Source organism: Xiphophorus couchianus, chromosome 2 (genome assembly GCF_001444195.1).
Source record: "Xiphophorus couchianus chromosome 2, X_couchianus-1.0, whole genome shotgun sequence".
NCBI lineage: Eukaryota > Metazoa > Chordata > Actinopteri > Cyprinodontiformes > Poeciliidae > Xiphophorus > Xiphophorus couchianus.
This window is the reverse complement of record NC_040229.1, coordinates 18,708,514-18,723,957: the sequence shown is the minus strand read 5'-3', so window position 1 is coordinate 18,723,957 and position 15,444 is coordinate 18,708,514. Positions and strand designations below refer to the sequence as shown.

Genomic DNA, 15,444 nt, shown 5'->3' with positions numbered 1-15,444 from the left:
CAATTAATTTGATTATCATGAAACATTTATTTATTTCAACTTAAGAAATGAAACAAATTTTATAGATTGAATGCATACTCACACACATTTCAAGCATTTACTGCTGTTTATTTTGACCATTACAGCCTATTAGTAATGAAAACCCCAAAATAATAATATACGTACATATTATCAATAATCACAGATATTTCAACAGAAATGTTATCCTCCTGAATATTTTGTGCGTGCCAGGCCAGTATTTTTACTCAATACTGGGTTGGGGCTCTTTTTGCGTGTCGCTTTGCTGAGGTGCTTAGGAAATCCAGCTTGCATTTATAGAAATGTTCAGCTTGTCTGCATTGCTTGGTCGTGTCTCTCATGTTCCTCTTGTGCGGCCAACTTCTTTAGCAATGACCTTTTGGGGTTTATGCTCCTTGTGGAGGGTGTCAATGACTGTCTGGTAGACAAATGTCAAGTCAGCACTCATCGTTATGATCGTGTTGAAGGCCATCACATAGCATCTCTGTATGAAACATTCTCTTTGAACTGGTCTCATGTAACCCTGTAAATGGTTGAGAACTGAAAGGTTGGTTTTTATTAAATGTAAGTTATTCTTCAGAATATATCATTTTGTGTATTAGGAACCTATTGAATATTATGAATATATAAACTTTGTAACTTGGATCACTGAATTTGTTGTGATCACTTCTAAATGGTTCAGGGACTACAACATAAAATTTAACCAATAATCTTTCCAAACTTTTTGATTGAATTAAAGTGGAGCCTAGCTTCAGACAACACTTGAATCTGAATATTTTTACTCTGTAGGGACCATGGCCTTGGGGTTAATGAGGTTAACAAAATACTAATTGCCGTGCATGCCTGAGCCTTTCCTTCTCTCTGTTGCCATTCAGGAGCTCCACTGTGTTCCTCAGCCCCCTTGGCTGTTGAAACCGAAGAAGCAACGAGAAATGCCTATGATGAATTAAGGGTTTTGATTGGAATTAGCAGTTGTTGCTTCTTGTCCTCCAATCAAATTATACACTTGTCTTATCACTGTAGTGTAACTCCCACTCACAAGTGTGTCAGCAGTTTAAAACATTGGGCTCTGAATTATTAATTTAAAGCTCTCCAGTTATTTAGCATACAGCAGGTCACTTATTCTACTCCTGCATTTTTACAGCCAAATTGACTCCTGCATTGCACTGTTCCTGACAGAGGTTGTGCAACTGATTTGTGTTTCTACTGGAGTTCAGTTTGAAACGTTTTAGCTCTCCTGTGGTTTGAAGGTTGAAGTTTCATCTCATTTTTAGGTCTTTGATGTATATTGTAGGAGCAAGCTGCCTCTTGTTGCCTCTTCTCATGACAGTGCTTTGAGAGATTGAATTTAGCTATTTTGTTTTGATACGCTTGTTATATTCCACAATGCAGTTTGAGGGGCGAGATGCTCATCTTTTCCTCTCTATCTATGTATTTCTCCCTCTATTCAGTGTCAGCAGACCGCTGTTTGTGTGGCTCCAACACACCATCTAATGAGCTCAGAAGAATTACTCCAGAGGAAGAGTGACAGCCTCTAGTTATGTTTCCAGCACCTCTCCTGATGCACTTAAATTACACACCCACTTCCAAATGTATCTGTAAACCCACAGATGCAGTCTGTGACTTACTCCTCTTTGAACACTGTGGATTCATATATTCTCTGGAAAGTGGTATAATTGTCTTTGAAAATGGGAGAAGAGAGTATGTTCATTGTTAGAAGAATCCTATATATACTGATCAGCTACAGCATTTTACAAGGGCAGCTTAATGAAGTGACATTATTCACCTTATTGTAAGGCAACATTCTTATAATTATGCACTATATGCCCAACATTTTCTAAAAGCAATGGTGGAGGATGCAGTTTATTAGTATGGCAGAGACCCCTTAGGTAGTTAAAGGGTCAATATTATGTATTTTCTGTACACATAGTGCCATTTTATACCACTACGTCCTGTTATTTTCAGTTGTTGTAAAGATGCTTTAAGTCTATCAAACATGACTTAAAAGAAATTTGATTTTGCAAAAGAAGTTTGCAAAGTCAGAGACAGAGACCCGATTTCAAATGGAAATTGGGTCTCTGTCTCTCCTTTTCCTTTCTTTTGCTGCTTTTCTTTCGGACATCATTTTCATCATGTCATCACGATTACATTTCTCCATTAAGCCACCTATAGCACTCTTTGGAGCATTGGACTGAGAAGCAGTTTGCATGATAAGCTCAGCAGATGTGCGGTTCCACAGCTAGTCTGGTGGAGCTAAGTGAAATACATTTTTGGGCTGCATCATTGGCTGACACACCTATTGTATACAGTACTGGATGTAATGTGAAGTGGCGGCCCCAATATTTAAGCAAGGTCAACTAGAGTGTGTTCCAGTAATCACAGAATCACAATACTCAGGAGCTCCTGAGTATTGTTAGTTTACTCTAATTCTGTTGGAAAGGAGACTGCCAGATTTAGGTAGAGCATTGCCATGGACAGATTGACTAGAATTTTCCTGTCATAGTGGCTGAGAGGGTCATCAGTTTGGTTGACTGTTCTGTATGTGTTTTGTGGATTTGAAGAAGCCTTAACACCATATCTCTTAAACTAATTTTGTGGATGCTGCTGCAGGACTACAGAGTATTCCTGTATGTACTCCATATGAGTATATGCAGAGTTAATAATGAGCTTCGCCACTCATCTAAATAGGAAAGATGAGAGAAAGGCTTGAGAGTGACCATGAGAGAGACCATGGTCACTCTCATGGCTGCCCCTTGTCTCTGGTTCTGTGTGAGATGCAGTTCGTGGACTGCATCTCAAACCGTATTTGTGGAAAGGAGGGTGTCTGGTTTAAAAACTTCGGGCCCTTCTCTTTGTCTTTTGCAGATGTTGTATGAAGCATTGACCTTCAATGTACACTCAGCTGTTCTACTTGAGTAGTAAGTCTGAGGTGGTGATGCTCTATGTCTGAAGCCATAGCTCTTAACTGGAAAAGGATGGACCCATTCCCTTCAGGTTGGGGGCCAGTCTCTTCCTCATGGAGAGTCATTTGATTATCTTGTTCATGACTGGTTGTGGGTGTAGTGAGAGATGGATAGACAGCTTGTAGCTTTGTGTGCAGTAATACCAACATTTCTCTACTCAAGATGTCAAGGTTAAGGAAGAGCTGAGCCATTTGGCAAAATCTTAAACTTACTAAATAATTTACTGAGCCGAAAAATGAGATCCTGAATACATGCAGCTAAGATGTGTTTCATCCAATGGATATCCATTTGGGTGAATGTATATCTAAAATGAATATTGACAAAAATAAATAAAAATAAAAGTTTGTCCAGATAAAATGAAACATGAATAAATCACTGCTCACTGTGATATGTCCTTGTGCATTTTGTGACAATGCTGAAGTAAAAGGAGCTGTTTCAAAAGAAACCTGAAAAAACTTTGAACCAAGGCACAGTACTGCTCATAAGAATTACCCAGCAAAGTCTGGTCTACCATTTGTTTGATATAAATTCTCACCAACTTTTTTCAAAAATAATAAAAAATTTTCTCTCTCAAATATAAATGAATTTTTTTCCAGTCGGTTGTGTACAAACCCTAACTTTAAATTTTAAGTTTTTTTCTAGGGGGGAATTTTTTCCTAGCTTTCTTCAAATTCTCCAGTGGCATAATTATTGCTATATCCAATAGTTCTTGCTAAATAAATGCTAAATGAAGGTAACCAAAGCACTTTTTAAAATGTTTTAGCGTGTGAATGTGTTCATAAAAAGGTGAAGCACTTTGCGGTCCGCTGGAATTGATAAAGTGCTATACAAATACAAGCCATTTACCATTTGTGACTTCTTATTTCACTGGGTTAATAATGAGCTTCGCCACTCATAAACAGGAAAGATGAGAGAAAGGCAGATGGGTGTTAAGCTGTATGAAACAGACAATGATGTTCACTCGGGTATGAATTAAGGTGTTCAAGTACTCAATTGCCACTAAATACATCTTGTTTTAATTATTACAGTGTGCTTTATGGTGACATTGTTATTATCATATGTATATATGTCTGTCTCCGTGGTTTCTCAGTTTCATTATTTTTTCTTTCCTAGGTGTATAACCAGATTCCTTGTGTTATTGTATTCTCCCTCTACCCTTCTTCCCCTCTTCTATTCCTATCTCTCTCTTACCTTTTTACCCCACAACTCTCCCTTTCTTTTCTTTTTTCTCTATTACCCTTTCTTTTCAGTCATTGTGTCCTTTACATTTGAATTAAACCCAAAGAGAAAACATGAATAAATTAGAAAATTAAATAAACAGAACAGACAAAGGCTAATCACCCACTCATTAGTCCTAGGTAAATGATCTTGTGTTATTTTTCTAACAAATTTTCTAACTAACAAAATGTATTTGTTTTAAGGCTTTTTACAGATCTTTATTTCCAGGGTGGCAAACGTATGGAGGGTACTGTATACGGTTCTTTTTCAGCTACCAGCATTTCTGACATCTAAAATTATCCAATAGTGCTACATGAATAACTATTTAATTTCAGCTTTGATACATTGGTGCACTTCTATCTAGAGGTCCTTTGTCTTCCTTTTGCCATTAGTATCATAAATGTGCTTGGAACTCTTGGGGTATGGTGTATATAATTATCATACATTACGTTTAATGTGTGATAATAATATGTACATTAAATGTCTGAAACATGAAATAAAATATTTTGGGTTTTTTGCAGGTCCTTTGATGCACATAAATTAAAAAAAGAGAGAAAAAGCACAACTTGGCATATTGATTTGTATTTACTTCATTTCATGCTCCCACCAAAAAACACATATCCTGCTCTTTTCTCTGCATCTTGGTACAGAACAAAGAGTCAGAAAAAAACAGGGAGCCAGAAGGCAATCTAAAGAACCTGTGATTTTTCGAACAGATGCATAATGGTGGAAGACAAGGAAAACCCAAATGATTGTGTAGTTACTATCTCAGTGTAATTAAACTGCTGAGATATAAATTAGTTAAACTTTTTTTTCTTCTCCCTGAGGAGAACTATTTGAGCTTGAACAAACTGGTGCCAACTTGTGAATGGTCATATTTGCCTCTGCAAAAAGGCTATAGCAACTTTCTTGGCAATTGGTAAACTTTAATCTGATTTGAAAACTATTTTTTAAGATTAGCCTATTCTTCTTAACTCACACAGGTGTGTTTTTTTTTACAATCATTTATTGTTTTGAAATAGAATCTATTCTTCTTATTATTATTATTATATTATTATTATTAGTATTAGTATTATTATTATTATTATTATTATTATTACTAGTAGTAGTAGGAGTAGTAGTAGGAGTAGTAGTAGTAGTAGTAGCAGATTTGAGACAGTTCGTCCATGGGTAAATACAATTGGTTTTCTTCCTGCAGATGTGAATCATCCTAGCAGTTTTGCATGACATATGTACTTTGGTGCCTCAAATGCTTAAAAAGTCTCAAATATTGCTTTTTTCCATAGAGGAAGACAATATTTATCTCCCTGCACAGCCAGGCAATTAAGATTGTGCTTGTAAGAGAGACACGTATTTACAGGCATTCAGTTTAGGCAGACTTAACAAGAGATACTTAAATAAACAAATTCATGCACAGGATGTTCATCTGAGTGTGTAGCTGTCAGTCTGTCAAGGATATTTACAAGGCACCTGGACGAGATCAGTTATTGTGGGTGTAGGTCAGTCCTGCATGTTTGTGAAAAATAAATAACTAATTCGCCAATGTGTTGTGGAAGGGCTGCAAGCCTGCAGCTTGACAAATTTGCTGGCATAATGATGCTTTTTGACAGCATTAGGAATGTTTTGCAGTGCCGCTCATTTTTTATCATTGGCATGATTTGTTTTGCAGATATCCACAAGATACAGGAATTTCCCCAACTTACCTCAAAGTCTTTCTTTAAGGGCTTCTTTTATCTGACTCAGAGAGTGGCAACTCAAATGACAGCAGAGTAGTCAAAGCTGAACATCATTCTGTTTGAACTTCTGCTCAAATAATGGTTCTTTTTTTAAATCTGACATTTTATTTTACTGTTCGGTTAAAACATGTTGAACGTGACCTTACCAAACCTAATAAGCAATATTCCAGAATATTCAAAAGTGAAGAACAGTGTCTGAGTGAATATTTAACCCTTTGATGCAATACATGGGTCAAAAGTGACCCGGCTGAGTTTTTATCTTCTATATCTTTGCAATAAATTAATTTCATCATTCAGTATTCTAGGTATTCCTCAATTAACTTGTTTTTGATCATCATACATCCTTAATAAAATTTTTCCTTTCTTACTTTTTGAACAAAAACCCTTTTTGTATCACTACCCTTCTAATGCACAAAACGGGTCAAAAACGACCCGCATTCATTTTCCAGGTTACTTCATGTATGGTTGAGTGTTTCTATGATATACTTTTGAAATAAATTAATTTTATCATTTACTTTTCCAGATATGCAGTAAATATCTTGTTTTTGTTTACCACAAATCATCATTTTTATTTTTTCTTTCTTAAGTTATGAACAAGCACAGTTTTTGTAATTCTACATGGACAATGGACAACTTTTTCACCAGTTTTCACCAGTTTCACCAAGCTCCTCAAGAACAATCTGACCATCGTTGGGACTCTTCGCCAGAACAAGCCTGACATACCATCTATCATGAAGCCATCCAAATCATGGGAGCTTCATAGCTCGGAATTTGGATTCTATGGCAACATGACCATGGTGAGCTATGTGCAGAAGAAAGGAAAGGCTGTTGTCCTACTGAGCACCATGCATGATGACAAAGCAGTGGATAACAGCAGTCAGAAGAAGAAACCAGAAGTGATCCAGTACTACAATAAAACGAAAGGAGGAGTGGACACAATGGATCAAATGGTTAGCACCTACACAGGTCTGCGGAGAACAAGGAGGTGGCCCATGGTTCTCTGGTACAATATGCTGGATGTTGCCACACTCAATGCCTACACCAACTTGGGTGCACAACACCCTGATTATATGGGTGGTGCGAGTAATGCACGACGACTATTTATCAAGGAGCTGGGCAAAGAGCTCGTCATGCCACATATGAAGAGGCGCATGGAGGGCACACCCAAACTCCAGAAGCATATTATTGAGGCAATGGGAAGGTGTGGGTTAAAAAAAGACACAGCCACCACTCAGCTACAAGAGGACATCAGACAGGAGGGCCAAAGGAAGAGGAAGAGGTGCGCGATCTGCCCAGTTTCAAAAGACAGAAAAGCCAGCAGCTAGTGTTCCCAGTGCACTAGGCCGGTGTGCAAGGAGCACAAAAAATTAGTGATCATTTGTGAGGCATGCAAAAATTGAGATGGCAGTTTGTGTTCTACTAATGTGTTCAGTTGTGTTTTATTTTGTTTGGTCACATTTCACCAGTTTACAGTTGTTCAACCACAGATAAAGTTCAGTTCAATAGCTGTTATCTGTTATCAGGATTTATGTGTATGTGTGATAAAATGACAAACGTGTTGCAAGTATTAAATAAATAACTGTTTGGCCCCATTCACTGCTAAAGTAATTACTTGAAACTTTATTTTTTTATAGTATTAAGACATTTAATTTTAAATCACACTTGGATGACCCATGTATAGTAATATAAAAATTATTTTTGTTCATAAAGTAGGAAATAAAAAAATAAATTAATGATCTGTGGTAATTAAAAACAAGATATTTAAAGAATACTTGGAATATTCAATCATAAAATTAATTGATTTTGAAAAACAGAGCAAAGAAAAACTCAGTCAGCATGAAATAACATGGAAAATGAATGCGGGTCATTTTTGACCCATGTTGTGCATTAGAAGGGGTGTACATATGTTGTGCATCAAAGGGTTAAATACATTTTCACCTGGAAGTTCTTTGTCTTTTTTTTTTTTTTGCCATTAGCAGTATGACTTTGCTTGGCGCTGCTGCTGTACTGCAGCTTACTGTATATGATTATCATACATTACCATTTCATGTCTCTGGAATGTAAAGTGAAATAGAAAAATAAGATTATTTTTCTGTTCTGATCTAATATTAATATTTTGCATATTTATGAAAATCTTTCTTTCTCATAGTCTTACAGTGGACATGAAGCTTCTTAAGGTGTGGGTGATCCCCAGTTAGTCTTTGCTTGGGTCTGATTGTCATCTGCAGGATTATATTACTGCCCAACACTGACCCAGTTTGGAAGGCCATGTTTTTGTTTATAGCTTGCTCTGTCCTCTCATCTCTAGGCCACTGCTCTACTTTGCTGCTGTAAGGTAGAGCAGCCCAACTCTGCCTGGGAAGCAGCTTGAGACCAACACACAGTCCACCCTGTGAAGAGCTCTCCTTTTAATGGATGCCCGGGTGGCTCTGCCAATTGTGTGGACAGGTCTTGTCCTTCTGACAGCCGAGTTGAAGTGGATTGATGCTGCCGAGATTTTCACCAACACATGGGCTGTCCAGATCAATGGGGGCCCTGGGGAGGCAGACCGCATCGCCAGAGAGCATGGTTTCATCAACCAAGGCAATGTAAGTTTTGCTCATAACAAGATACTTTTTTTCTAGGTAGTTGCACAGTGAATGCTCTCTGTGGAAGTGTCTGCAGTAATCTGTCTTATATGCACACCCAGCAGCATAGGTGCATATCAATTAAGAAGAAATTCATTCATAATTCATTTCAGTAATTCAGTTCAAACTGTGGAACTGTTATTTTAATGGGATTGTTACACACAGAGTGATATGGTTGAAATATTCGGATCCTTTTGGCTTATAGCTACAAAAACCCAAAGATCTCTCCCTTAAAAAATTTAAATGTCCAAAAGATGAAAAAAGGCACTCTTAATACAAATTTTTTATGCACTTCACCATCAAAACAATTCAAAAGTTTTCCAGCAAACTTTCATTGATTCCCTGCACATTGACTGCTGAGAGAACTGTAGACAAACACAATAATGGAAAATTGAATGGAAGGATAAAAAGATTTAAAAAAAGATACACAACCAAGAGTTTGGGGATGTTTTGAAGGGAATGGATTGTAGCTGGAGTTAGTGCTGTAGGAGTAAACACACACAAACATTGACTACCACTGTTGCAGTCCTGGTTTTCAGCAATTTCTGAACTGGAAACCATTTTGACAGCATCTTACCAGGGATGAAGAGAAACATGATTGCTACTTTTGTACAGTGATCTTTTAAAAAAAAAAGTTAATTTTGAAATCAAGCTCCCAGAATCTGGACGAAGAGTGGAGAGGCACAGAATTTCAGATACAGTGTAAAGTTTCCACAGTCACTGGTGATTTAGGTTGCCATGTCATCATCTGATGTTGATCCACTGCATGTTATCAAGTCAAAGATTACCTACCAGAAAATTTTAACACACTCCATCCTTTTTCTGTGCTAGCATGCTTCATGGAGATGCTGATTCATATTCCATTGGGGTTTTGGCAGCTACCCACGCTGTCAAAAGTGCCATTACCTGATTTAGGCACCGTAGTGTAACTCTGCCTTCATGACAAGCAGATCAGCCTAAACTCCACAGAATCTATGGATCATTGTCAAGAGGGACAATAAGAGACACCGGACCCAACATTGCAGACCAGCTCAAGGTCATTAATAAAGCAACCCCTCAGCTGAGCCTCAGGTTGATTGCCACCATACACCAGACAGATGCAGTAATTAATGCCATATCCATAAAAAAAATATGAACAATGTCTTGAAATGTGCAACAAATGTAGGCTTCATGAGTGCTCTAAGTTTCATGTTCTGGATTAAATTATGTAAATCACTAAAGTTATTTTCCCATAATAGTCTAATTTATTGAGATCCTCTTGTATTACTTGTGATAAAGCCATAAAGTTAAACAATGAGTGATTTAGTTATTACATTTGCTGGACATGAAAAGTTGAACATCAGTGAGTCTAGTACGAAAACCTCCAGGCGTTCGTACTCATTGTTCTGCGCATTGCTGAAGGGTAACCTCTTGTTGTTCTTGCGAGCTTAACTGGAGCATACCTGATTCACTAACTCTTCACGACTGTGTTTACAAAAAAAGGACACAGATAATTGTGTTGTTCAGATTTGGAAGGAAGAATGTTAGGTTTGTTGGCAGTAAACATGGATAAATTTTATTCAGAGCACTTAAACCTCTCTTTCTGTTGTTTTTCTTAGGCGATTCTAATTAATTAAAATTGATGTGTCACAGTTTTTCAATACACAACATAAACACAATTACCAGGATAGGTGAAGATGCTGAGGGAGAAGAGGTACTCTCAGTGGCATGTTATTAAATTCACTTGAATATCAAAATGCTCCCAAAGCTAAACTTCACATATTTGTACTCAGTACTTGACAGCAAGTTGCTGTTTGGTTTCCACCTCCCTTGTTGCTCTTCTCGAGACTTAAGTTCATTTGCATGCGTCTCTGCGGAGCTGCCTGAGTGCTACATACACCAGTGAACAGACTTCTGTGTTTTAAGAATAAGAACGGATTCAGCATTCCCTCCTCTACCCACCTCAGCTAAAGAGGATTTTCCAACAAACAGTCCTGAAAAATTAATTTTTGCTCAGATTATATTATTTATTATGTGAAGGTTATTCTTGTGTGTTTTAATCTCCTGATCCCTTTCTAAGCAGTTGCCATAGTGACTAATAACAGATTGGACATAAATAAATTTGTGTCAGTCGTTAAATGTGCTCCTCTCCTATTAAGTGTTAAATACTTTAAATCCTTAAAGTATTTACCCAAGATTTGACAAAAAGTGATTTTTTTTCTGTTAAATTCTTAAATTTATTTCCAATTGATCAGTGCAACCTACAGTACTCTTTTAGTCTTAAAAGTTTAGTATTAAAGTTCACTGTAGAGTGAAAGAAAGGTTATCATAATAATGCTACAATCTTATTGAATAAGATTATCTGGCATGCTTAAGTTTCTTCACCCACATTGCAAAAGTACCTTCCAGACTTTAAATACAAACAATGTATTTTTCTGTTTATTTCTTTTAACCAAACCACAAACATCTTGAGCCCCTCTCTTCTGCCCATTTTCTGTGAGATTACATTTAGATTTTTGTCTTCTTGGTTAATTAGTGATGCTTTAATATGATCCGCTGTTTCTGAATCACAAACAATTTACTCATTCCACCCCAGCTAGACATCAAGGACCTTTCAACTTGGATGCCTCATTTCTGTATGCTCTTATCTTAAAATATTTGTTATACAGGAGAAACCAAATAAGTAAATTTTAGTATCTAGTTCCTAAGTGGATGCTGGGATGAACAGTGAGGGGCCTAACCCTTACCCCTAACCCTAACCCTATCCTTACCCTAACCCTAACCCTAGACTGTGTGCATTTCTTGTGCTCTGGGTACTGGAAGGTTATATGGGGGCATGAGTTAGGTGAGGATTTGTAGAGCTGCGTGCTTAAAGGGGAAACGGCTTCTTCATTTTCCCATCATCTTTGATGCTTGTTCTGAAAGACACTTGAGGAGAAACAAGAGGCTGATGTATAATGAGAAGGTAATGGGATTTTTATCACTAATGTGATTATGGGCTCACCGTTTCACTGATTATTTGTTCACAGTAGTTCCTATAAATATGTAATACGTAATATTTTATAATTATCATTTTATAATTATCGTTTTGTTTTTTCTCAGTGTATCCCTCTGTTTCCACAGAAATTGTCATTATGTTTTGGCCTAATTTCCCTCAAATGGATTTCGGGGGACATAAAGTATGTTTTCATCATTTTTAGTGTGTGAATGTATTGAATCCCAGGAATTGGGTTTAAATGTCATCGAGACAACCTACTGACCAGGAGCATTTAGCAAGTTGTCACAGAACATCATTATATCAGTTTCCTTGTAATATGATCAATATTTTTTTCATTAATTTGTTGTGTTTGCGTAGGAGTTCTAAGACAGACCAGAGTTTACAGTGAAATGTCATGTTGTGCTCTAGGTGAGCTGACTCAGAATCATTGTTTTCATGAGAATGGGCATGCTCTGTGGGCGTTGACTGACTGAATCACTGGAGTTGACGTCTATCAGAGTCTTTTTAAATGTCTTCATCTCTGTACCTCTTTTTCACCCCTCAACATCTTGATCTACAGGTCTCTTTCTATTTATAGCTGCTGTTTTTTGTATTCATACCTCTTGAGCCCTTTCGAATTTTGTCACACTACAAACATAGACTTCTGTGTCGGTTTGGGGATTTTGTGTGACAAAACAACAGAAACAGCACAGAATTGTTTAATGGGATGATAAAGTAACATGGGCATGATTTTTTTTGGATTTTTTTTTTTTACATATAAAACTTTGAAAATAGTGCCCTGCATTTGTATTCAGTATTTTGTAGAGCTGCCTTTTGCTGCAAGAACAGATGCAATTATTTTTGATTCATGTCTCTATTGTACATCCAGAAAATAGTTCAAGCTTAGTCAAACTGGATGAACACCATTCATAAACAGCAATTATTTTAAGACCCTACATGAACTGACCATTCTTGAACTATTGACTTACCATGGATGTTTTTTAGAATTTTTTCTTTATTTATTGGGCTATAATAACATATGGATCCAAACATTTATCTAAGCTATTCTATTTTAGCTCTGGATACAGGATCATTGTCCTGATTTGTGCTGACAGAAGCACATGTGGGACAAAATTAAGCTTTAGACAAATGTGGAGGGTTGTTCTTTGGGAAGAGATTTATTTTTTCCTATAAAATCAGCTTTCTAAAGAGAATCTATGTGAGTTATTTTTTGTTTTTGTAAATTGTGTTAAGAGACTCATTCTTACTTAGCTGTGGGGAATAAATACAAATAAGCATACTTTAACTAATGTCAAATCAGAAAAGAGGTTATTCAACCTTGTGGGTGTTTTATATGATTTAGTTAACATATAAATTAGCTACCAAAAAATTATGCTGAATAACTGTAAATTGCTTTTACTCCAAATTATCAGATATGATTACAACTAGTTGCATCTTCATTTGATAGACCATTTTCTGTGGGGGAAAAAAGCATTTTAAGTTGTATAAAGTGCAGCTTTCTATCAGCATCACCTCATGTAGTAACAGTCAAGGATTTAACAGCATTCTCAGTTTCCATGTGACCTGACTGCTATTATCTCTCCAGTGGATACCTGTGCAGAGATTCATGCTCTTCAACTTGCAAACTCTACTCTTGCTCATATAAACCGCCATTACTCATCCAGTGTTTTGCAGCATACTGACTAGCAATGTTTCCAGCTGCAGAATTTGTTGTTCTTTGTTTCAGACATGACTCTGAAGCTAAAAAAGGGAATACTACTCTGAAAAAAAGCCGTGCAGTTTTGCCGGGGGCAGCGATGAATTTCAAGAGACAGAGTTTGCTGAAGTGCTAATGCATTATAATGGTGCTAAGAGAATAATGTAAAAATGGTAACACAAGATAGCCCACGCCGTAACAAGCTACAGTAATGCAGGTTATTCTGTCAGATGTAACTGTTTATTCATTCTTTTTTTTTTCTCCTGTTTTACTTTTGCCTTCACAAAAGATAACAGAAAGTGAAAGTTTTACATTTATTCAAATTATTATTCTCCAAAGTGTGAAGTTTGACTCATTCTAAGCAAATCGTGAATCTTCTTGGTCTCAGTTTTAGTGCCTATAGCCTTATAGGTAATAAGTAAAATGAAGCTTGAGTGAAATAGGGTGGAGATGATATAATTCTGTAACTGGATCCTAAATTTTGTCTCACCATTAATATAAAAAAAGATCACACTGACATTAAATACCAGGTGCTACTTTCAATAAATTTAACGTTAATCATAACTGCTTTTTAAGCACTGCATCTTAAAACTTTGCTCTGTTTTTCACTATCTAAAATAGCTGAAATAGTGTATTTATGCGAAGTGGCTGTGTTTGTTGTTATTAATTAAAAAAATAATACTCATGTTCGTACTCTTGGATTGACAGATCATGGCCTATTTTATTTTTTCTCGCTGCATCGTTTCCTTCCAATTATCATTAAGTCTTTTATCCGGCCAGCTGCTTTTGTTTATTTTATTCAAGGCTAATATGCCTTATAAATACAGACTGAACAACTAACGAAACAGCAGCTCAAATGATAAACAGTATGATTATAACATGTAATGTCACTTAGAGCTTCAGAAGCTTTGTTTTTGTTCTTAGGCTTGCATATTGAATAGAGAAATAAAAAATAGAACAATTGCAGTGGTTGAATAAAGGACGTGAAACTTGAGTACAAGTTTTTTTCTTTTCCTTTTTTTACAAGTCTCCTCCAAAAAACAGTTTTTAAAGAGGGCAATGTTGGTGTAAATTGTAAATAATAACTGAAAGAAATTACTTTTTAATCACTTAGACCTAATCTTAAAAGCAACTACAACAAAGACGACGTATAAAATGTTACATATTTAAATGTTTTATGTATGCTTTTGCTCATGTTAAATTTAGAGCCAGCAGAAAGGGGTGGGGAAGACTGAAGAGATGTGGGTTGCTGGAAAGGAAAACCTCAGATATGCTGGCAGGGTGTTTTAGAAAGTAAGATAAGGATGGCTTTTATCCTATATGAAATATTGTATAGGTGGAGAGTTAGAAACATCAAAGAACTTTTGATTTTTTTGGGCACTCAAAGTGCAGTGCAAAAAAAGTTTAGATGATTCTACTCAGGAAGTCTGAACTCTTCCAGAAACTATTGTTAGTGAACACCTGCTATCACTAGGGGTGTGCCATATCGTCTAATTTACGGTAATACTGGTGGATTTTTGACACAGGTGAAAAAATTAATATTGCAATATCAAATTATGACATCACTTAACTTGTGCAGCTCGATGCGGAATGTGGTCCACTCTCTTTTACAGGTTCTTTACCAAACACCACAAAACAAAGAAGAAGCTTCTCAGCTGGACCACAGCCATACCTGTTGTTACCTGGTTAGGCAGAGTTCTTCCATAGTTGTATCAGAAAATAATAATTTTGTTGGATAGAAAATAATAATTTTAAAGCCTAATCTGCCTGAGGCTTAAATATTAATGGTCTTAACTATATCACTGTAAAATTAGAGTGTATATTATTTGTAAAGATGCCTACTATTACATTTAATTTAATTTAAAGAAGTTCTTTCTGACCAATCATGTTTTTATTCTCTTGTAAAATGCTAATGTTTTTGGTCATATTAGATTTGTTCTAAGGTTAAAATAAATTCCAGTGCGTTCAAGACTTCAGAGCATCACTCTAGATTGCCATGGAAAAAATTGGCAACATAACATTTCTAGCAGCTTGTCTCCAGTGCTAGAGGAAAGGTGTCACTTTTTTGCTGATACAAATCATCTCAACATCCCAACACCACAGTAACTTCCCATTAGAGATGCAGATTATTTTAACACCTATATAAGATTGTCATTGCATGTCAGCTGCATTTAAGAGAAGCTGAAACTTTGCACATAGTTTTTTAATC

At 36.3% G+C, this 15,444-nt stretch overlaps 1 protein-coding gene across 2 annotated transcripts in view; it reads left to right on the top strand.

Moving 5' to 3' along the window:
- furinb (furin (paired basic amino acid cleaving enzyme) b) overlaps positions 1 to 15,444 on the top strand; it is a 123,254-nt gene that overhangs the window by 6,654 nt on the left and 101,156 nt on the right. For both annotated transcript variants that reach the window (XM_028034830.1, XM_028034840.1), the window contains exon 2: positions 8,244 to 8,523. In XM_028034830.1, coding sequence (XP_027890631.1) covers positions 8,347 to 8,523 — 177 coding nt within the window. In that variant the 5' untranslated portion in view covers positions 8,244 to 8,346. The remainder of the gene's footprint in view (positions 1 to 8,243; positions 8,524 to 15,444) is intronic.